Source organism: Gopherus flavomarginatus, chromosome 8 (assembly GCF_025201925.1).
Source record: "Gopherus flavomarginatus isolate rGopFla2 chromosome 8, rGopFla2.mat.asm, whole genome shotgun sequence".
In the NCBI taxonomy this organism is placed as follows: domain Eukaryota; kingdom Metazoa; phylum Chordata; order Testudines; family Testudinidae; genus Gopherus; species Gopherus flavomarginatus.
In genome coordinates, this window is record NC_066624.1 from 80,624,039 (window position 1) to 80,647,124 (window position 23,086).

The 23,086-nt window shown below is 41.7% G+C and overlaps 1 protein-coding gene across 2 annotated transcripts in view; it reads right to left on the reverse strand.

The window, feature by feature from the left end:
- The window catches only part of DNER (delta/notch like EGF repeat containing), a 289,703-nt gene that overhangs the window by 18,520 nt on the left and 248,097 nt on the right, over nt 1–23,086 (reverse strand). For both annotated transcript variants that reach the window (XM_050964026.1, XM_050964027.1), the window contains exons 9-11: nt 20,299–20,421; nt 9,822–9,935; nt 3,583–3,714 (exon numbers count right to left, since the gene is read on the reverse strand). In XM_050964026.1, the coding sequence (XP_050819983.1) occupies nt 3,583–3,714; nt 9,822–9,935; nt 20,299–20,421 (369 nt within the window). The remainder of the gene's footprint in view (nt 1–3,582; nt 3,715–9,821; nt 9,936–20,298; nt 20,422–23,086) is intronic.

Genomic DNA, 23,086 nt, shown 5'->3' on the forward strand with positions numbered 1-23,086 from the left:
AACCCAGGGAGGTCCCCTGGGTCAGCACGCCGCTGCCGGCAGCCGCCCGCCCAGGGGTTCCACTGCGCAGTCCTGCTTGGAGAGGATGCGAAACAGAGGTGAGCTGGGGTGGGGAGGTACTGTAGGGCTCCTCAGGCCAGGGGGTGGGAAGCTGCCGCGGGGGCGGGCGGCACACTTCAGGGCGGGGCGGGGGGGGGAGGTGCTGCAAGGCTGGAGGGGGGGGCACAAGGTGGAAGTTTCGCCTAGGGCGCCAAACTTCCTTGCACCGGCCCTGCACATGTGATGGGCATGTGTAGGACCCAGGGATCTTAAAAGGTGTGTTGTGGGAGGTATTTATCACTGTAACTGTGGAGAAAGATGCAAAACCTGCAGACTGTTGTTATGGCTTGGTGTTGGTGGGTCTTGGTCAGTGGGGAGCTTGCTTCTGATGATGGATTTGGCAAGCTTGGAGGAGCTGTTTGAAAATCAGAATGGGGGGTTTACAATTCCTAATAATATATATTTTCTAAACATTAACAAGGCAAGTAAATAGCTATAGGCTCCTGATTGCAGCATCAGCAGGTGATATTATCCAAGTCATTAACATTCAGACGGTTATAGGGCCACCACTTGTGAGAATGGGGTGGAAGACGGACATGGCTATTGGCCTAGGCCCTTGTCAGTGGGACTATGAAACACACTGACACATTAAGTCTCACTATACAGCAGTAGTAAACTTCATCAGTGCCTGTAGCTGCTATAGAAGAGATCCAATGAGGGGTTACTGCTGGTGAAAGTGATGCTTAAGGAAGCCAGGGATATAATGTGAAGAACAGTCCTTGACAATCCAGGATACAACTGGGGTGAAATGCGCAACCCACTAAAGGCAATGACAAAACTCCCATTGATTTCCATGTCTGAGTGCAAGCAGGGTTAAGCCAAGAGACAGACAGTTCTCCCCACTGAGCAGAATGAGATCATAAGTTGTGTGTGCACCTGAGCCCTTACTTACAAATTTATAAATGGGTAAATGAGTAGAGTGGATGTCTTAGAGTCATGGGCTTAAGCATGAATCTCGTCTTGCTAATCAGGCACATAATGTATGTCCACACTGCAAAACAGGTGTGTTCTTAAGTTGGACCTAGTTAAAGATAGCAGTGAAGACAAACCAACTGTGCTTTTAACTTGGATTTGCACCTCGAGTTAAAGCCTATAGAAGAACCTGGGTTGAACTCAAGCTACTAATGCAATTTAAAAGCTGAGTTGTCGTGTCTTTACTGCTATTTTAACCTGAGTTAGGTACCCTGAGTTAAGAATACACCTTTTTTGCTGTGTAGATATATACCCTTAGCAATAAATTCTCAAAAGCTTTACTCCTCTGATCAGGCAGGAGTAATTTTTCAGATGTGAAGCAGAGGAGGCTTCCTTTGCTCTCTGTCCTGCTCATCATTTTTCCACTTGTGCTTATATATGCAGGACTCTACTGAGGACCAAGCCTTCAGTGGATCTAGAACTCTGGATACAAAGAAGATCCCTGAACAGATGCTGCTAATTTCACAGATCAGCTTTGCAGTGCCCAGTAAGTGCATAGCTCTGCCTGTCTTCCTTTTATGTGTTTTCATTCCATTCCATAATAGTAATGCAATTATTATATCAAGGTACTCCAGGGAATGCATTTCTAGAGGATATTGCATGTCTCAAGGAATTAAAATAATTTTTCTGTCAGCCCACTGCCTATCACATAACTAAGCTGCAGTCACTCAAAATGACATTGCCTTACTGATTAAGTAGATGTGCCCGGTTCAGGGATCAGCAGGCCTCACAGACCTATTGAAGGCTCATCTCTGGCTCACAGAATCAACTCTATAAGCGGAGTTGTAGAAGACACTGCACCTAAGAGCTCCCTAAACTGCAGCATGCACTGTCTGCAAATCAAAGGTGAGACACACAATGGATTCACTGTCTTGGGAGTGGCCAGCAGTGCTATCCAGAAGCAAAAATCAAGGGATTGCAATAGACCCTGCAAAGGACTCAAGCTGGCAAGGAAAACTTTGCACAGGGACTAGGCATAATTTAGCCCTTGAAGTGGTTGATATCATCAACACTGTGCCTTTCGTGGTTTGTATTTGTGCTGTCCTATGATTGATCAATGAAACTGAATTCACGAACAACAAATGCATAGACTTAGGCCTTAATCTAGCAAATGCCTGCACGATAAAAAGTATGGAGTGGTTGCGCTTTGACAGAAGGGTGAGCCGAGGTGACATGCAGGGCCGGCGCTACCATTTAGGCAGCCTAGGCAATTGCCTAGGGCGCCAGAATAATTGGTGGGCGCCGTTTTGCCGGAGGGGGCAGCAGGCCGCTCCAGTGGAGCTGCCGCAGTGGTGCCTGCAGACGGTCGGCTGCTCGCGCGGCTCTGGTGGACCGCCCGCAGGCATCACTGCGGCAGCTCCAGCAGAGCCGCGGGACCAGCGCGCGGGGCAGCGAAATTGCCGTCCGCCTAGGGTGCTCAAACCCCTAGCGCCGGTCCTGGTGACATGTGAGAAGAAGTAAGGTTGAGCTTTAGGCATTGTCTGCATTGAAATCAGTCTCAAGAGCACAGGATTCAAAAAGGAAAGGTCTGGGTGAAGAATGGGCATATCTTAGGAGACATGGTCCAAAATATGATCCCTCTATTATAAAGGAGCTTAAGTACACATGTACTACTTTGGCTTTACTCCAGCCATTACGTAGGAGTAACTTTGTGTCATTCTGCCAGGTTCTCAGTAATACAGCATGGGATTCTCCTGAGTATCTTCTGTTCACTACTTTTTATCTTGCACTTATTCATGCAACAGTCTGCAACTGCACTGGGCAGCTTCAAACCCTTAAATCACTCTGAGTAACTATCTAATATTTGGAGGGGATCCTTCACTGTAGTATGTGAACAGTGAAATGGTCAAATATACCGTTAAGTTCCCCAGTAAAGGAGACAGAACTGCTGTCAAAGACAAAAACAAGGCCTCAGTGAAGCATAAACATAGTGCCTGCTTTTTAGAAGTGCTGTTCATCTGCAGCTCCAGCTGAAGTCAATGAGAGTCTCTGAAGTCAAGCCCACAAGCTTTACATTTACCAAGTTAAGGTATAATCACAATTATGAAATTAAACTTTGTGATCACTGGGTGCACCAGCCAAAATTTTCAGAAGTGGCCACCAATTTTAGTTGCTTGCCTTGAGACACTTTGGGTCCAATTTACAGAGGTGCTGAGCACCAACAGCTCACACTGACTTCTGCTGGAGTGATGGGTGCTCAGCACTTCTGAAAATCAGGCCTACGGTGTCTCAAACTTGAACACCCAGAAACAGAAGCACCCAAAGATCAGTGGACACTTTAGAAAGTTTGGCCTAAAAGACTAATTCCAGGATTTTATGCAACTTTGCTACATTATAGTTCTTTTTAGAGTGCATTTTCCTTCATTCTGTGCATGCTGAGGTATTGTTTAAGAACTGCCTACAATTCTTTTAGTATAATTTCGGTCCACGATTAGACATTTCCAGGACAATGACCTATACATATATCAAAAGGCTATTAAAAGCAACATAATCAATCTTCATAACACTTACATATTTCACAATTCGCTCCAACCCAGCCATGTGGACAATGGCACGTATAACCATTGGGTTGGTCTATGCAAGTCCCAGCATGATGACACGGATTGCTGTCACAGTCATTTATATCAAATTCACACTCTTCACCTTAAAGTAAAAAAGAAAGATGCTTGTGGATGTATCATGTATCAAGCCAGTTGTGTTGTTTCAGTCACTAAAAGCAACAGTTAGCTAGATTCGCAATGTCATTAATATTAGTTATTTCATCCTCACATATCAAACATTTATTGAAAAAATAAAGACCACCTTTGTGACATTTTTCTGTTGAATTAGCTGAACATCTATAATTTTCTTTGGTGAATAATATTTTGCAGTTGATATATCACTTTCTGTCTTAGAATGTCAACATGCTTTTACAACTGTCAAAGAACTCGGATACCACTAACTGATTTCACTAAGATCACCCTGTTCACCTGTCATCCCAGCCTTTACTTGAAACACAAGACCATTCTTCTTCCCCAGTCAAATATGATACAACAGTTTATCACATATTACCCCATGTGCTATTCTAGTCAGTACACTAAGATCAGCTAATACAATCAATTCATTAGCTATTAAGGGCTACTATGAAGTGGAAGACTCCAGTGCTATTTAACTTTGTGGAAGTACCACACAGGATCAGGCCCTAAATAATATTCTCCTATTAATCTAACAGAAAGCAGCATATGATATAAAATAATAAGTATTTGTTTATATATTACTGACAAATTGACAATTATCTTTTACATAATTGACTGAACATCAAGACAGATGTAAATTAGCTTAAAAGCAGTGTGTTTGGATTATGACAATCATATTAATTTGAAAATGGAGGCAAAATGACTAAACTGGCTGCATACCTTTGCTCTGGTTGTGCAAATTGATGAATATAAGCACTTCGGAGCTTACAACAAACACATATTATGTGAGAAAATGAAGTCCTTTTTAGCTCCCAATAATTGTTCAAAGTAGACAGATTTGCCATTTTCAATACCATCCGATTAGTATATTTGCTTTCCTGGTCATTTTCAAACTGTTATTTTTAAAATCTAGTTTCAAACAGATGTGAACGCCAATGGCATATTGGGCTGTATTAGTAGGAGCGTTGCCAGCAGATCGAGGGAAGTGATTATTCCCCTCTATTTGGCACTGGTTAGGCCACACCTAGAGTATTGTGTCCAGTTTTGGTCCCCCCACTACAGAAGAGATGTGGACAAATTGGAGAGATTCTAGCAGAGGGCAACAAAAATGATTAGGGGGCTGAGGCACATGACTTACGAGGAGAGGCTGAGGGAACTAGGGTTATTTAGGGTTATTTACTCTGCAGAAGAGAAGAGTGAGTGGGGATTTGATCACAGCCTTAAACTACCTGAAGGTGGGTTCCAAAGAGGATGGAGCTAGGCTGTTCTCAGTGGTGGCAGATGACAGAACAAGAAGCAATGGTCTCAAGTTGCAGTGGGAGGAGGTCTAGGTTGGATATTAGGAAACACTATTTCACTAAGAGAGTGGTGAAGCACTGGAATGGGTTACCTAGTGGAATCTCCATCCTTAAATGTTTTAAAGGTCAGGCTTGACAAAGCACTGGCTGGGATGATTTAGTTGGTGTTGGTCCTGCTTTGAGCAGGGGTTGGATTAGATGATCTCGTGTGGTCTCTTCCAATCCTAATATTCTATGATTCTATGTTACACATAATATTGAACAGCTGTTTATCTTAGTGAATTGTCTAGTAGCAGCTACATTTTGCTGCTAAATTTTTAAAGCTACACCAATTCTATGCAATATTAACAACTTTCACTCTTTCAAGGTTGATTATAACTCAGCAATGTCCAAATTAATTAGTTTCCTGGAACAAATATAATCCTTTATGTCTGTGTAGAAGACTTGGAGTTGATTGCCTATTAACTAGATCATTTGTAAAACTGTCTCTTTATTAATTGGGCAATCAGTTTCTGGGGAAAAGAGACTGTGATATAAAACTACTACAAACTACAGAACTGTGCAATAAATTTACCAAAGCTCAGCATATAAGAACTAATAAGTGCAAAGACATTTTTAGAGGTTTAGAGCCAAAGTCAGCCCTTGGATGTATACAATACACATGGCTCCCATTTATTTTTCTAAGACTTGCAAAATTATCTTTACTATTACCATTCCTTAGTTGTCCAAGGAGGTCACTCTTGTGCTCTCTCCAGGAGCTAAGTACACCACCTCTGTAACATTCCAGCCCATTCCAAGCTATGAAGCGAAAGATCAGTGGCCAAATTCTGCAGTGGCTTACACCCTGTGCAACCTTTCCCTGAAGTCAATGGACTACATCCTGCTCTCTCACACTGGTGTAAGACAGAAGAATTTGATATAATGAGGTTATAAGCACAGAACTGGGCTACAAGATGGTGTAGGACTCCAGTCTTCTCCATGACAGTGCATCCCGAGTAGACTAGCAGATCACTTGCCTCTCTTCCAATCTATAATGGAGATGGTGGAAGAGCACAGTGCTCCTCCACAGTGCTTCTTAGTTGTAAGATGTCCCTTTGCTGGAAACTACAGGAACAGTAATGGAAACCTTAGTAATGAATGGGGAGGTTGCCACCATGGTGAGGTCAGTAGTACTAGACAGATAACACTGGCTAGTGTTGGGCCCACGTTTTAAAGACTCAGCTTGTGGCAGCTATTTTCTGCTTCCCCATTAGTTCAGTGCCTACTCTGAATGCATACAGGTCCTGTTTCTAGGTCTGCAGCTTTTCTATGTGTTTGTTAAAGTATACACAATAGATCAGAGATGGCCAGCCTGAGCCTGAGAAGGAGCTAGAATTTACCAATGTACATTGCCACAGAGCCACAGTAATACGTCAGCAGTCCCGCATCAGCTCCCCCCGACCCTGCTCCCAGCGTCTCCCACCCACCGGCAGCCCCACCAATCAGTGCCTCCCCCATCCCTCCTCACACCTCCCGATCAGCTGTTTCATGGCATGCAGGAGGCTCTGGGGAGGAGGCGGAAAGGGGTGGAGTAGGGGCAAGGCCTGTGGCAGAGCCAGGGGTTGAGCAGTGAGCACCCCCCGGCACACTGAAAAGTTGGTGCTTGTAGCTCCAGCCCCGGAGTCAGTGCTTATACAAGGAGCCACATATTAACTTCTGAAGAGTCACATGCAGCTCTGGAGCCACAGGGTGGCCACCCCTGCAATAGATGGTCTTTCCATTTAAAAACATCAAATAAAGAGAAGGTCATATCTGAAGGAGAAATCATAAGAGGTTTCAAAACATCATACATATTATTTAAATATCCCAGTCCAGCATCAAAAATCTTTTAACAGCATGTTCTCAAATGTCATTAGATTACAAAAATGTTACAAAATGTAACTGATTTTAAGCCATAACAACTTCCACGGAAAGGAAAAAAACAATTTGATACAGATGTGGTATGAAAAACAAAGTTAGGATTGACAATATACAGCATTATTATATTAACCATCTTAATGTATGATAGGCATGCATGTCCAATGGAAATGGGCTATTAGATGAAAAAGAACATGAGCCAAAGGACATCATACCCTGAGATCGTTAGGCTCTCAGCTGAAAGAAAACCTGTTAGCAAAAAGTTTTAATGAAGTTATAAGTCATTTAGGAATTATTTGTGTTTGGCACAAAAGATAGTGAGCACCTGATGCCAAATAACAACATTTAGTGTTGTATTTGCATTTCTACTGTGTTATACAGACATTTTATCAGGATTGCTCCAAACAGCATTTAAAACATCATACAATCACTGGATATGAATTTAACTACTGAGAAAGGTTGAGTCAAGGGCCAGGTTTTCTCTTCCCACTTATCCAGGAATAACTCTACTGACATCAGTTAAATTATATATAAAACTAGTATTAGGAGAGAATCAGGCCAAAAAGCCCTTGGTTTTGCAATGTTTTAATATGAATTTCAAATATCAATAATACTGAGAATAATGAAGTATTGGCTAAAATATTATATGGTAGATGATGGCATTTTGTTGTCAGGAAATACTAGCACATTTTATGAGAACTGAATTTTTTAGATATTTAATTGCAATAGCTAAAATTTTACCTCTATTGCTCAATTTCATTTCCTAAAAAGCCCGAAGCATACATCTTTACTACTTAAAACTTTTAACATGAGATTTTATTAAAGGGACACCATCATGGGAATTGTAACAAGTGTGTTTTGAATGATTAATCATTTTTACACCACTTTGAATTGCCTCATGGTATATGATTCCATAAATTTCCTTTCATGCTTTTTTCTTTAATGTAGCATGTCTCAAAGAAGCACCTAATTAGAATATCGATTACTTTTATACTATTTACAAGCACTACACCTTCTGGGTAACATCAAACATAAAATAGATTTATTTACACCAGCATTTACAAGCATTAACCAATTGCAACTCAGTCACATCAGTGTAAAGCTGAAATTGACTGAAATAGAGTTATTCTGGAGAGTACTTCAGAGGTAAATGTGGCCCTATGTATAAAAAGAATATGGGGACCAATATTAAATAACTTCAATACTCAAACTTTACCATAGCATCAGTAATACAGAAGAGAGAAATTAATTCTTTTATCAATAGGTGCCTGTATCATTAGTAACCCAGACCTTCCAGCATTTCATAGTTTCATAGATTCCAAGGTCGGATCATCTAAGTCTGACCTCCTCTATGACACAGGCCATAGAACTTCCCCAAAATAATTAGACAAACATCCAATCTTGATTTAAAAATTGTCAGTGTTGGAGAATAGATTGAGCTCTGAGTCTATCACTACAAAGCATGTTTTCTCATGTTTAATCATTCTCATGGCTCTTCTCTGGGCCCTCTCCAATTTATCAACATCTTTCTTGAACTATGGGCACCAGAACTGGACACAGTAGTGCCAGAGCAGCTGCACCAATGCCAAATATAGAGGTAAAATAATTTCTCTATTCCTACTTGAGATTCCCTGGTTTATGCATCTCAGGATCACATTAGCTCTTTTGACCACAGTGTCACATTGGGAACTCATGTTCGGCTCATTGTCCATCACAGCCTCCGAAACATCTTGACAATCACTGCTTCCCAGGATAGAATCCCCCATTCTGTAAGTATGGCCTACATTCTTTGTTCCTAGATGTATACATTCACATTTGCTTGTGCCCAGGTTATCAAGCGATCCCAGTGACCTGTCCTCTTCATTATTTACCATTTCCCCAATTTTTGTCTCATCTGCCAACTTTATCAGTGATAACTTTATGTTTTCCACCAGGTCACTGATAAAAATGTTAAATGGTGTAGGTCCAAGAACCAATCCCTGTGGGACCACTGGAAACAGACCCTCTTGGTGATGATTCCCTATTTACATTTTGAGTCCTAATAGTTTTTAATCCATTTAATGTATGTCATATTAATTTTACAGCATGCTTAGTTTTTTAATCAAAATGTTGTGCGGTTATAAGTCAAATGACTACCCTTATTGGCATCATAAGGGGAATATAAAATATAAACTCAATATAGAATGAAGTACTTTTCCCTTAAAAAACATGCTATTCTGACAACTAAAGCTAGTAATAACTAATGTTAAAGATGTGCCCCTGCGTTGGTACAAGTATCAGGGGGTAGCCATGTTAGTCTGTACCCACAAAAACAATGAGGAGTCCGGTGGCATGTTAAAGACTAACAGATTTTTTTTTTGTAGTGAGCAACTTTCCCTCTCCTGACATTGACACCTCCTCATCAATTATTGGGAGTGGACTACATCCACCCTGATTGAATTGGTCCTATCAGCACTGGCTCTCCACTTGTAAGGTAACTCCCTTCTCTTCATGTGTCAGTATAACAATGCCTGCATCTGTAATTTTCACTCCATGCATCTGAAGAAGTGGGTTCTTTACCCACGAAAGCTTATGCCCAAATAAATTTGTTAGTCTTTAAGGTACCATCGGACTCCTCATAGTTTTTGTATTGGTACAATAATTCCAAAGCAGTACTGCATTAAAAACTTAGTTTCAGCTGTACTTACTATATTTCCTAGAAGTACAATGCAAGATACTACTGCTATATCATTTCTATCCTCCAAAATGTCCCTTTTAACTTGTTCATTATACGAAAGAATATGGAGATACACAGATTCAGATGCTATATACTTGACATTTGCCTTCTTTCGGACACTAGGTTTAACAATTCTACTTTTTGTGTAATTTGCAAATTACTTGCCTGTAAATCCAGGTGCACAGATACATGTAGCATTTAGACCTTCACTGTCACAAGTGCCACCATTTTGACAGCTGATGTTAACGCAAGGATCTTTGTATAATTCACAGTGCCGTCCTAGGAATGATAAATTAGTGTTATTAACATTATTTGTACTTATGGTTAGTCAGAAATCAGAATGTGGGATGTCTGCCATATAGAATGAGGGCAATGATTGTTCTTCTCTCAGACACCAGTGTAAATCACAAGTAAGACAACTGTAAAGCCAATGCAAGATCAGATTCAGATCGTATGTTTTTATAGTGATAGCATGGGACTCTCCTTCTCATCAAGGCTATGTCACCTCTTCAAGCATAGCGGGCCAGTTCCTGTTCTTGGACAATGGCAGCAGTGGAGTTCTATGCCTATACAACGGTGTGATAAAGAAGCAGGTTGGCCAGCTGTTGAATATTTTTCAATGAAAATAACAGCTACTATCTTCAGTAACAGTTCCAATTAATATGAAACTTAATATATAATATGTACACATTATTAAGCCTATTTTCTCCTTTTCCAGTAGGCTCAGATGGACTATGGTTTGTCATGGCATTAGAAATGGAAATCAACTTATTCAAACATATAGGTTAACATGATATGATTTTATTTGACTGGCAAGCCCCATCCCTCTTTCTTTGATCTCCTGCCTCAGAACTTGATCTGTGTGAACTCAGTGGTTTCACTCTGCAACAGTTTGTGAGACCCTTATCGGGCACAAGGCAGGAAAGGATGGTAGATTCCCAATGGGATTGAGGAGAAAGATCAGGTGCCACAATGGTATCATATATTATATCGTATCAGCTCTGAAAACACTACCACGCAAGTAGACTCACTGAGCTCAATGGGGCTGTTTTCATTCATAAAGTTACTCATTTTCCTAAGTGTTTACAGAGTCCTACAGGTGCAATGATATAAACTTGTTCAGGGTAAATTTAGGCATGCATTGGTGGTTGTTCTATGTAAAAACTGAGTAGTGTATTTCAAGGCTGACCTTTGATCTGTTGGTTGCTTTTGCTTGCATAAATCATCCCCTTTACTTTGTGATCCACTATATATACAATAAAAGCAGCAAAGGATCCTGTGGCACCTTATAGACTAACAGACGTTTTGGAGCATGAGCTTTCGTGGGTGAATACCCACTTCCTCAGATGCATGTAATGGAAATATCCAGGGGCAGGTATATATATGTGTGCTAGCAAACAAGCTAGAGATAACGAGGTCAGTTCAATCAGGGAGGATGAGGCCCTGTTCTAGCAGTTGAGGTGTGAAAACCAAGAGAGGAGAAGAGAAACTGGTTCTGTAATTGGCAAGCCATTCACAGTCTTTGTTCAATCCTGAGCTGATGGTGTCAAATTTGCAGATGAACTGAAGCTCAGCAGTTTCTCTTTGAAGTCTGGTCCTGAAGTTTTTTTTGCTGCAGGATGGCCACCTTAAGGTCTGCTATAGTGTGGCCAGGGAGGTTGAAGTGCTCTCCTACAGGTTTTTGTATATTGCCATTCCTAATGTCTGACTTGTGTCCATTTATCCTTTTCCGTAGAGACTGTCCAGTTTGGCCGATGTACATAGCAGAGGGGCATTGCTGGCATATGATGGCGTATATTACATTGGTGGATGTGCAGGTGAATGAACCAGTGATGGTGTGGCTGATCTGGTTAGGTCCTGTGATGGTGTCGCTGGTGTAGATATGTGGGCAGAGTTGGCATCGAGGTTTGTTGCATGGATTGGTTCCTGAGCTAGAGTTATTATGGTGTGGTGTGCAGTTACTGGTGAGAATATGTTTCAGGTTGGCAGGTTGTCTGTGGGCAAGGATTGGTCTGCCACCCAAGGCCTGTGAAAGTGTGGGATCATTGTCCAGGATGGGTTGTAGATCCTTGATGATGCGTTGGAGGGGTTTTAGCTGGGGGCTGTATGTGATGGCCAGTGGAGTCCTGTTGGTTTCTTTCTTGGGTTTGTCTTGCAGTAGGAGGCTTCTGGGTACACGTCTGGCTCTGTTGATCTGTTTCCTTATTTCCTCGTGTGGGTATTGTAGTTTTGAGAATGCTTGGTGGAGATTTTGTAGGTGTTGGTCTCTGTCTGAGGGGTCAGAGCAGATGCGGTTGTACCTCAGTGCTTGGCTGTAGACAATGGATCGTGTGATGTGCCCGGGATGGAAGCTGGAGGCATGAAGGTAGGCATAGCGGTCGGTGGGTTTTCGATATAGGGTGGTGTTAATGTGACCATCACTTATTTGCACCGTGGTGTCAAGAAAGTGGACCTCCCGTGTAGATTGATCCAGGCTGAGGTTGATGGTGGGGTGGAAGCTGTTGAAATCATGGTGGAATTTTTCCAGAGTCTCCTTCCCATGGGTCCAGATGATGAAGATGTCATCAATGTAGCGTAGATAGAGAAGGGGTGTGAGTGGACGAGAGCTGAGGAAGCGTTGTTCCAGGTCGGCCATGAAGATATTGGCATATTGTGGGGCCATGCGGGTGCCCATAGCAGTGCCACTGATCTGGAGATATATATTGTCATCAAATTTGAAATAGTTGTGTGTAAGTATAAAGGCACAGAGCTCAGCAGCCAGTTGTGCTGTGGCATCATCAGGGATAGTGTTCATGGCCGACCTGGAACAACGCTTCCTCAGCTCTCGTCCACTCACACCCCTTCTCTATCTACGCTACATTGATGACATCTTCATCATCTGGACCCATGGGAAGGAGACTCTGGAAAAATTCCACCATGATTTCAACAGCTTCCACCCCACCATCAACCTCAGCCTGGATCAATCTACACGGGAGGTCCACTTTCTTGACACCACGGTGCAAATAAGTGATGGTCACATTAACACCACCCTATATCGAAAACCCACCGACCGCTATGCCTACCTTCATGCCTCCAGCTTCCATCCCGGGCACATCACACGATCCATTGTCTACAGCCAAGCACTGAGGTACAACCGCATCTGCTCTGACCCCTCAGACAGAGACCAACACCTACAAAATCTCCACCAAGCATTCTCAAAACTACAATACCCACACGAGGAAATAAGGAAACAGATCAACAGAGCCAGACGTGTACCCAGAAGCCTCCTACTGCAAGACAAACCCAAGAAAGAAACCAACAGGACTCCACTGGCCATCACATACAGCCCCCAGCTAAAACCCCTCCAACGCATCATCAAGGATCTACAACCCATCCTGGACAATGATCCCACACTTTCACAGGCCTTGGGTGGCAGACCAATCCTTGCCCACAGACAACCTGCCAACCTGAAACATATTCTCACCAGTAACTGCACACCACACCATAATAACTCTAGCTCAGGAACCAATCCATGCAACAAACCTCGATGCCAACTCTGCCCACATATCTACACCAGCGACACCATCACAGGACCTAACCAGATCAGCCACACCATCACTGGTTCATTCACCTGCACATCCACCAATGTAATATACGCCATCATATGCCAGCAATGCCCCTCTGCTATGTACATCGGCCAAACTGGACAGTCTCTACGGAAAAGGATAAATGGACACAAGTCAGACATTAGGAATGGCAATATACAAAAACCTGTAGGAGAGCACTTCAACCTCCCTGGCCACACTATAGCAGACCTTAAGGTGGCCATCCTGCAGCAAAAAAACTTCAGGACCAGACTTCAAAGAGAAACTGCTGAGCTTCAGTTCATCTGCAAATTTGACACCATCAGCTCAGGATTGAACAAAGACTGTGAATGGCTTGCCAATTACAGAACCAGTTTCTCCTCTCTTGGTTTTCACACCTCAACTGCTAGAACAGGGCCTCATCCTCCCTGATTGAACTGACCTCGTTATCTCTAGCTTGCTTGCTAGCACACATATATATACCTGCCCCTGGATATTTCCATTACATGCATCTGAGGAAGTGGGTATTCACCCACGAAAGCTCATGCTCCAAAACGTCTGTTAGTCTATAAGGTGCCACAGGATCCTTTGCTGCTTTTACAGATCCAGACTAACACGGCTACCCTCTGATACTTGACACCATGCAAGGCACTGCATTTAGCCGTATGGAATGGAAATCCATCAACCTCATGAAGAAACTTGCACAAATACAGACAGCTATCATCTTCCTTTCCAAATGCAAACGGATGGACATCATACCAAATGGACTAAAGGTAAAAAATCCACTGCTATCTACATACTACACAGACCACAGTGAGAGATTATGTCATACTCTATCAAAAAAACTGAGGAACCACCTGATCAGCATCCTATACAGCAAACAGGAAAACATCAAAAAAGAGCTCTCCAACCTGGAGACTCTCATTAATAACCAAACTTCTATACAAACAGACTTCACTAGAATAAGACAGGAGATCTACATTACTCACTTCACCTCTCTTCACAGGAAAAAGGACTGTAAGCTGTCTAAACTCCTACCTGCCACATGGGGCCACAACAGTGGTACCCCTAACCCACCCAGCAATATCGTCAATCTATCCAACTACACACTCAGCCCAGAAGAAAAGTCTGTCCTATCTCGGGGACTCTCTTTCTGCCCTGCCACCCCCACCAACATGATACAGTTCTGTGGCGATCTGGAAGCCTACTTTCGCCGTCTCCGACTCAAAGAATACTTCCAGGACAACACTGAACAGTGCACTGATACACGGGTGCCCTCCCACCAACAGCACAAGAAAAAGAACTCCACATGGACTCCTCCTGAGGGTCGAAATGACAGCCTGGACCTATACATTGAATGCTTCCGCCGGCGTGCACAGGCAGAAATCGTGGAACAACAACATCGCTTGCCTCACAACCTAAGTCGTGCAGAACGCAATGCCATCCACAGCCTCAGAAACCACCCTGACATTATCATCAAAGAGGCTGATAAAGGAGGTGCCGTTGTCATTATGAACAGGTCTGACTATCAAAAGGAGGCAGCCAGACAACTCTCCAATACCAAATTCTACAGGCCACTTCCCTCAGATCCCACTGAGGAATACACTAAGAAACTACAGCATCTACTCAGGACACTCCCTACACTAACACCAGAAGAAATCAACATACCCCTAGAGCCCCGACCAGGGTTATTCTATCTACTACCCAAGATCCACAAACCCGGCAATCCTGGACGCCCCATCATCTCGGGCATTGGCACTCTCACTGAAGGACTGTCTGGATATATGGACTCTCTACTCAGACCCTATGCCACCAGCACTCCCAGCTATCTCCGCGACACCACTGATTTCCTGAGGAAACTACAATGCATTGGTGACCTCCCAGAAAACACCATCCTAGCCACCATGGATGTAGAGGCTCTCTACACAAACATCCCACACACAGATGGAATACAAGCTGTCAGAAACACTATCCCTGATGATGCCACAGCACAACTGGCTGCTGAGCTCTGTGCCTTTATACTTACACACAACTATTTCAAATTTGATGACAATATATATCTCCAGATCAGTGGCACTGCTATGGGCACCCGCATGGCCCCACAATATGCCAATATCTTCATGGCCGACCTGGAACAACGCTTCCTCAGCTCTCGTCCACTCACACCCCTTCTCTATCTACGCTACATTGATGACATCTTCATCATCTGGACCCATGGGAAGGAGACTCTGGAAAAATTCCACCATGATTTCAACAGCTTCCACCCCACCATCAACCTCAGCCTGGATCAATCTACACGGGAGGTCCACTTTCTTGACACCACGGTGCAAATAAGTGATGGTCACATTAACACCACCCTATATCGAAAACCCACCGACCGCTATGCCTACCTTCATGCCTCCAGCTTCCATCCCGGGCACATCACACGATCCATTGTCTACAGCCAAGCACTGAGGTACAACCGCATCTGCTCTGACCCCTCAGACAGAGACCAACACCTACAAAATCTCCACCAAGCATTCTCAAAACTACAATACCCACACGAGGAAATAAGGAAACAGATCAACAGAGCCAGACGTGTACCCAGAAGCCTCCTACTGCAAGACAAACCCAAGAAAGAAACCAACAGGACTCCACTGGCCATCACATACAGCCCCCAGCTAAAACCCCTCCAACGCATCATCAAGGATCTACAACCCATCCTGGACAATGATCCCACACTTTCACAGGCCTTGGGTGGCAGACCAATCCTTGCCCACAGACAACCTGCCAACCTGAAACATATTCTCACCAGTAACTGCACACCACACCATAATAACTCTAGCTCAGGAACCAATCCATGCAACAAACCTCGATGCCAACTCTGCCCACATATCTACACCAGCGACACCATCACAGGACCTAACCAGATCAGCCACACCATCACTGGTTCATTCACCTGCACATCCACCAATGTAATATACGCCATCATATGCCAGCAATGCCCCTCTGCTATGTACATCGGCCAAACTGGACAGTCTCTACGGAAAAGGATAAATGGACACAAGTCAGACATTAGGAATGGCAATATACAAAAACCTGTAGGAGAGCACTTCAACCTCCCTGGCCACACTATAGCAGACCTTAAGGTGGCCATCCTGCAGCAAAAAAACTTCAGGACCAGACTTCAAAGAGAAACTGCTGAGCTTCAGTTCATCTGCAAATTTGACACCATCAGCTCAGGATTGAACAAAGACTGTGAATGGCTTGCCAATTACAGAACCAGTTTCTCCTCTCTTGGTTTTCACACCTCAACTGCTAGAACAGGGCCTCATCCTCCCTGATTGAACTGACCTCGTTATCTCTAGCTTGCTTGCTAGCACACATATATATACCTGCCCCTGGATATTTCCATTACATGCATCTGAGGAAGTGGGTATTCACCCACGAAAGCTCATGCTCCAAAACGTCTGTTAGTCTATAAGGTGCCACAGGATCCTTTGCTGCTTTTACAGATCCAGACTAACACGGCTACCCTCTGATACTATATATACAATAGTTTATGCTGAAATGCTGAGTACTCCATGCAGCCATAAGGGTACAACTTCACTGATCCTACTGTAGGGTCAAAATCTAAATGAGTAATTTTAAGTAACTATAATTAATTTATTTCTGTGGGTAATTTTGTGAGCTATGCTCATAGATTTTTGTTGGTATTGCCTTTCATTGTCCCGAAGATTATGTGCTTTACAAATGCACCACCAACTTGAAATCTAATCAGTTAACAAAACAACAAAATAAATAATTATTTGTTTCAGATACTACATCTTCATCTGAATCTCCCTGCCAGTACAGTACTGTGGTTTTATAGGCACATTTCTCCCTTTTTTCTTTCTTCTTGGTTGCACAAAGAAAAAGGTAAAACAGATTGAACATACAAAGGAAAACAACGATACTGAAAGTCCTGTGAAATGCAAAAAATAAACTGGAAAAATTAGAAGAGCAATTACACCTAGTCTCTTTCAGTTATTTGCACGTTTTCATCTTATGTTTCACTTTTAAGAGTAGAAGGCAAAAATATTGAGAGAGAAATTTTAAGTTCATGATGTCCCTTTAACATCAGCTCCCTATCAACAGATTGTGCCACACTTTGCTAACTACGATTATATGTATGGTAACATTATATTTCTCAGAAATAATAGCCTCAACAAGACACAAATTTATTTCACTTAGGATATTTGTCAGGAATTACAGTCAATGTTAGATTTGAACTCTCTGGCATCAGCTATTTTATGAAAGGACATTAAGAAATTTACTAAATTACAAACCATTCCCATTCACTACAACATGCCTAAAATGAATTTAAGGAAAACACTTTAGCCTTCTGTCTATTCATGATAAATATTACAGGTTTCCCGTTTCAATAACGATATGGCTGAAGTGAAATTAATCTAAAAGAACTACTTTGATTAGATGCAATGTATACAGAGAAAGTGTTTTGTGAAATTTCTGTCAGTTATTTTCTTATTTGTATTACTACTATATATTTATGGAAATGATATATCAAATGGTTGTTTTCACCTGACATGCTACTAAAATGATGGCTATATCAGGAGTATAGGTATCTTTATAGTATTTTTATAATCCCAGCAATGAATAGCTTCAGATTCAGTGAGTTTTTTCATGGGTATGAGAGACTGACTTGCTGGAGAAGTGTGGGAAGAGAGAGTAACTTGGAGGGAGGTGAGTAACTGGTTTGGAAGTTAGCTAATGATTATTAGCTACATTAGACCGGTGAGGGATGTGGAAGCATGAGGGTGGAACAAGGCACTAAGAGAACTGAAGAGGACTGGTGGGAAAAGTTGGGATGGAGCCTTCTGGGAAAGAAAAAAACAATACAAAATCATAGACACGTAGGGCTGGAAGGGACTTTGAGAAGTCATCAAGTCCAGCTCCCTGTGCTGTGGCAGAACCAAGTAAACCTAGACCATCCCCAACATGTGTTTGTCCAACCTGTTTTTAAAAATGTCCAACGATGGGGATTCCACAACCTCCCTTAGAAGCCTATTCCACAGCTTAACTACCCTTACAGAAACATGACACATTTAACCTCCATCACTTCTATGCTTATATCTGTTCCCCTATCTCTTGTCTGTGTATTTTTTTTGTTTTTGATCTATTCAGATGGTAATTTCTTCAATTATGGACCTCTCTTATGTTTTATGTCTTTGGGTGCTGTAATACAAATTATAAATATTCTGCAGGCCTGAATGAAAATGAGAATGAGAGGGATTTACATAATTTTGCTGGTAATGCATTTGTTTTATGCATACACTTAGTCTTGTTTTACAATGTTCTTTTCAGCTTGTGCTTTATCCCTGCCCATTCAAACAGTATTCCTTATGTCAGAATACTTGGCAAAATTCTGTAAGTCAGTTATGAGCTCTTTTATGGCCATCTGACCAGAGAATAGCACATTTCAACATCAGTGTATAATGTTAACCAGCACAGAGAAGGAGGCTATCACATTATTTTGTTCCAATCAGACTTTTACATAGACTCCAAATCAGACAAAGGTCTCAGAAATTTACAAACAAAGCATTCAGTGTTGCCTGACAATTCTCCCTTGTACCCAAGAGTCTCCCTAGAAATTAATGAGCAAATATTTTTAGTGTCCATCTTATAGTCCCAGTTGTGCAAACACTTATGTGTTTGAATAATTCGACTCTTTTGAGTAGTCCTATTAAAATAAATGAGTCTGATTCTCTACTGCTCTGCACTTTGTAGAGTCACGTACAACAATGCAAAGTAGGTGTGAAATGTTACCAAACCAGGTAATAGTAATGTTCTATACCCACTTTACAGTGGTGTAGGTGACTACACAAAGTGCAAGGCAATGGAGAATCAGGCCCAATGGAACTACTCAAAGTAGAAAGCACAATGCCTTATAAAAAGTGTTTATAGGATTGAGCCCCATGCTGGCATTTCAATCAAATGCACAAAATTAACTTCCTATAATTTTAGGGGTTAAAACTTGATTTTTTTTTTTTGGCGAGATACACTTGTTGTATTGACAGTTTAACATGAAGTCTAAGTCAAAAAGACCACTATTCCCATTGTCACTGAAAAACTGATGGTTAATTCCTCACACATGGCCACGGGAATAATGTATTCTTCATCCAGTGGCGAAGAACAGAGCGCACACCAATATGAAACATATACTTAGCCTCAAGCAGCAGCTGACTGAGCTTCAGTCAAAAGAGATAAGGATTTTTTGCTTGTTTGAGGAGATTTTTAATGTTCCTTAAAACACTGTTCTTGCTCTCTCTCTGTGTGCATGTTTGTGTGTGTGTAAAAACAAAACATATATGGTTTACTCTTTTTTACTGAAAACAAAATAAATCTATTCTTAAAATATTCTGGATGAACAAAATGTAAACAATTTTTTCTATATTTATTTTACAAAATTCGTAGGAAATGTTATATGAAAGCAGAATCTGTTGAATCAGGTATGGCATTGATTTCAGTCAATATGGAGGAGTGTTCATTGAATTACCATTACTTGTGAATTTTATGATTTGCAAATAAACTTCCAGATAACTGGTTACATTTTTATTTTTTCACTGCAGACAGTTTTAAATATAGGTTTTTGTTTCTGTGTTTTTAACTCATTACACTAGAGAAAATCCAACAGAAATCTGGAAAGTCCTCCAGGTAATGGTTCCCAGCAATAATCAATTACAAACTATATCTAACAGCCTCTTAAAAAACTATCACTTTAACTCACATCTTTAACGGGAACAGAATAATCTAGTATGCCTACAAAGTAATGACCTGAACAAGGAAATCCTTACCCAAGTTAATTTTGTTCATATGAGTAATACCATTGACTTCAGTGGATCTACTTATGTAAGTAAGAATTAAGCACTTGAGTAAGGGTTGGGGGATCAGGACCTACTTTAAATTAATTTTCCTACCTTATTCAGTGGCACACCACATCTTAACTCCTCATTTCATAATTTTGTTATCCTGAAATAAAGCATTAAAAAGCATGTGGAGTAAGTGATACTTATACAACAAGAGGCAAAAACATATTTTACCTTCATATTCAGCAAGGCATACACATTCATAGCTATTGACAAGGTCTCTGCAGGTGGCAGCATTCTGGCAGGGTGCAGAAAGGCATTCATTATATTCCTCTTCACAATAAAGGCCATGGTAACCTAAAGCACATGTGGGAGAAAATTGAATAAGCTATGAAATGCTTCCTGATAAAAGGTAACAATTTAGCTATCTTGGATTGTGGGTAGATGGTCATTAATTGAAAAGGTATTGTGTCTTTAAGGCCACAGGCTATCTATTACACAAACAAAATGTATAAAAAAGGGTAGTGAGTCTGATAGAGGGAATGCTGTACATTTATTATATCGACAACATTTCCTAGACTACAAAGACAGATGACCAAGACCATTACTGAGACTCTGAAGAAAATCTGTTTTATTGTAGCAGTGAAATAATCCAATAAATACACAGTCACCAATTTTCATGATTAGCTTTGCCCTGCAGCTATTTCACTGGCTTGGAGTGATGAGGATCATGTAATACTACAGTTAGCATTTATGCTGCATCATCTTATTCTTAACACTGGGCAAATTCAAAGCGCTGCACAAACATCTAACAATTCAATTTTCACAGTACTTATGGGAGGCAGGCAAGTATTATAACCTGATTCTGCACACAGAGCAAATGGAAGCATAGAAAGGCTATGCAACTTGCTAGTGGCACAACAGGATGAGAAATCATGAGTTATGTAATCCACTTGACCATCGAGCATTCTGCATGGTCTAGTGGATCATGTCGTCATCTGTCTTAATACCGTAACTCCTCACTTAACGTTGTAGTTATGTTCCTGAAAAATGTGACTTTAAGCAAAACAATTTTAAGTGCATGCAATTTCCCCATAAGAATTAATGTAAATGAGGGGGTTAGGTTCCAGGGAATTTTTGTTCACTCTACAAAATACTATATTATATATACATACACACACACACACACACACACAGTATAAGTTTTAAACAAACAATTTAATACTGGTACACAACGATAATGATTGTGAAGCTTGGTTGAGGTGGGAGGAGTCAGAGGGTGGGATATTTCCCAGGGAATGCCTTATGGCTAAATGATGAACTAGCAATTCGCTGAGCCCTCAAGAATTAACTGACACATTCTACAAGGGAGCACGAATGGAGGAAGAGGAGACAGCATCGCAGACAGACACACACACCGTGTGTGTGCGAGAGAAAGATGCACATTTCCCCTTTAAGTACACTGCCTTGTTAATTAGATCAGCTTGCTGAGAGTGCAGCTGCTGCCTGGAAGCTCCCTCCATCCTGAGCCCTGTTGTGTGTCCCCCCTGCACTATGGAAGATGGGGTAAGTGGGGTGCAGGAGCGAGGGCAGGGGGATACTCCGACATTAGCCCCCTCTCTTGCTCCCCCTGCACAGCAAGCAGGAGTCTTGGGGAGCAGCTCCAAGGCAGAGGGCAGGAGCAGCACATGGCAGTGGGGGGAGGGACAGCTGCAATTGCTAGTCTGCTGGGCAGCTGCTGCACAGGGAACTTAGGGGAGTGGGGAGCTGACAGGGAGCTCTGATGGGGGGCTGCCGGTGCACTCTGTTTCCAAGTCCCCACCACCTAGCTGCAATGGGCTGCTCTTCCTGCAAGCACGGGACAAAGCAGGCGGCTGCCAAACAATGTTAGAAGGGAGCACTGCACAGCTATAAACTAGCATGTTCCCTAATTGATCAGCAACGAAACAAAGTTAACCGGGACGACTTTAAGTGAGGAGTTACTGTAGTAGTTGAAATGTCTATTTCAACATACTGCATTAGGTCAAAGCAGCATTTTTTCATATCAGGTAACAAGATAAATAAGACCTTTAGTGTAGTTTGGGGTAGTGTGGAGATTGACTAGCCATAATACAGAGTCACAAGAGTTTTGCTTTATAAGACTGATTACAAAAGCATTATCACAGCTTCCTCCCTGACCACTATATATATTTTCTTCTGGATTTATGTACATAATTCATAATATAATTTGTATACAAAGAACAGAAGAGTATACATTGTACCTTCTGTTTCTTGATTCTCCTGGCCAATTTACTACTGCAGTAGCTCTCAGCTTTTCCAGACTACTGTACCCCTTGCAGGAGTCTGGTTTGTCTTGTGTACCCCAAGTTTCACCTCACTTAAAAACTACTTGCTTACAAAATCAGACATACAAAAGTGTCACAGCACACTATTATTAGAAAATTGCTTCTTTTTTATTACTATATAATTATGAAATAAATCAGTTGGAATACAAAAACTGTACTTACATTTCAGTGTATAATATATAGAGCAATATAAACAAGTCACTGTCTGTATGAAATTTTAGTTTGTACTGACTCAGTTAGTGCTTTTTATGCAGCCTGTTGTAAAACTAGGCAAATATGTAGATGAGTTGAAGTATCCCCTGGAAGATCTCTGCCTACTCCCAGGGGTCCATGTACCCCGGGCTGAGAACCAGTGCACTGCTGTATCCTATATTACTTATATAGAGCTACAAGAGTGTGCATAAGTCTATTCAATACAAAGAAACTCTTTAAATTATTTTTTTAATTGGTTAAATTTCTTCTTTTTTGACTCATGGTATTTAGTCATTAAAGAAAAGTTCCCCCTTTCCTCTCTTCCAGCTATGTCTTACAATCTGTATTTAAAATGCAGGGCCCTCCATCTTCAATATATTTTATTTATTAAACATATTTCTACTTTTCTCCTAACTCAGTAGTCATATCTAATTTTATAGCCAATTAAGACATATGCAAGATAGAACTGATATAGTCATCCTCCC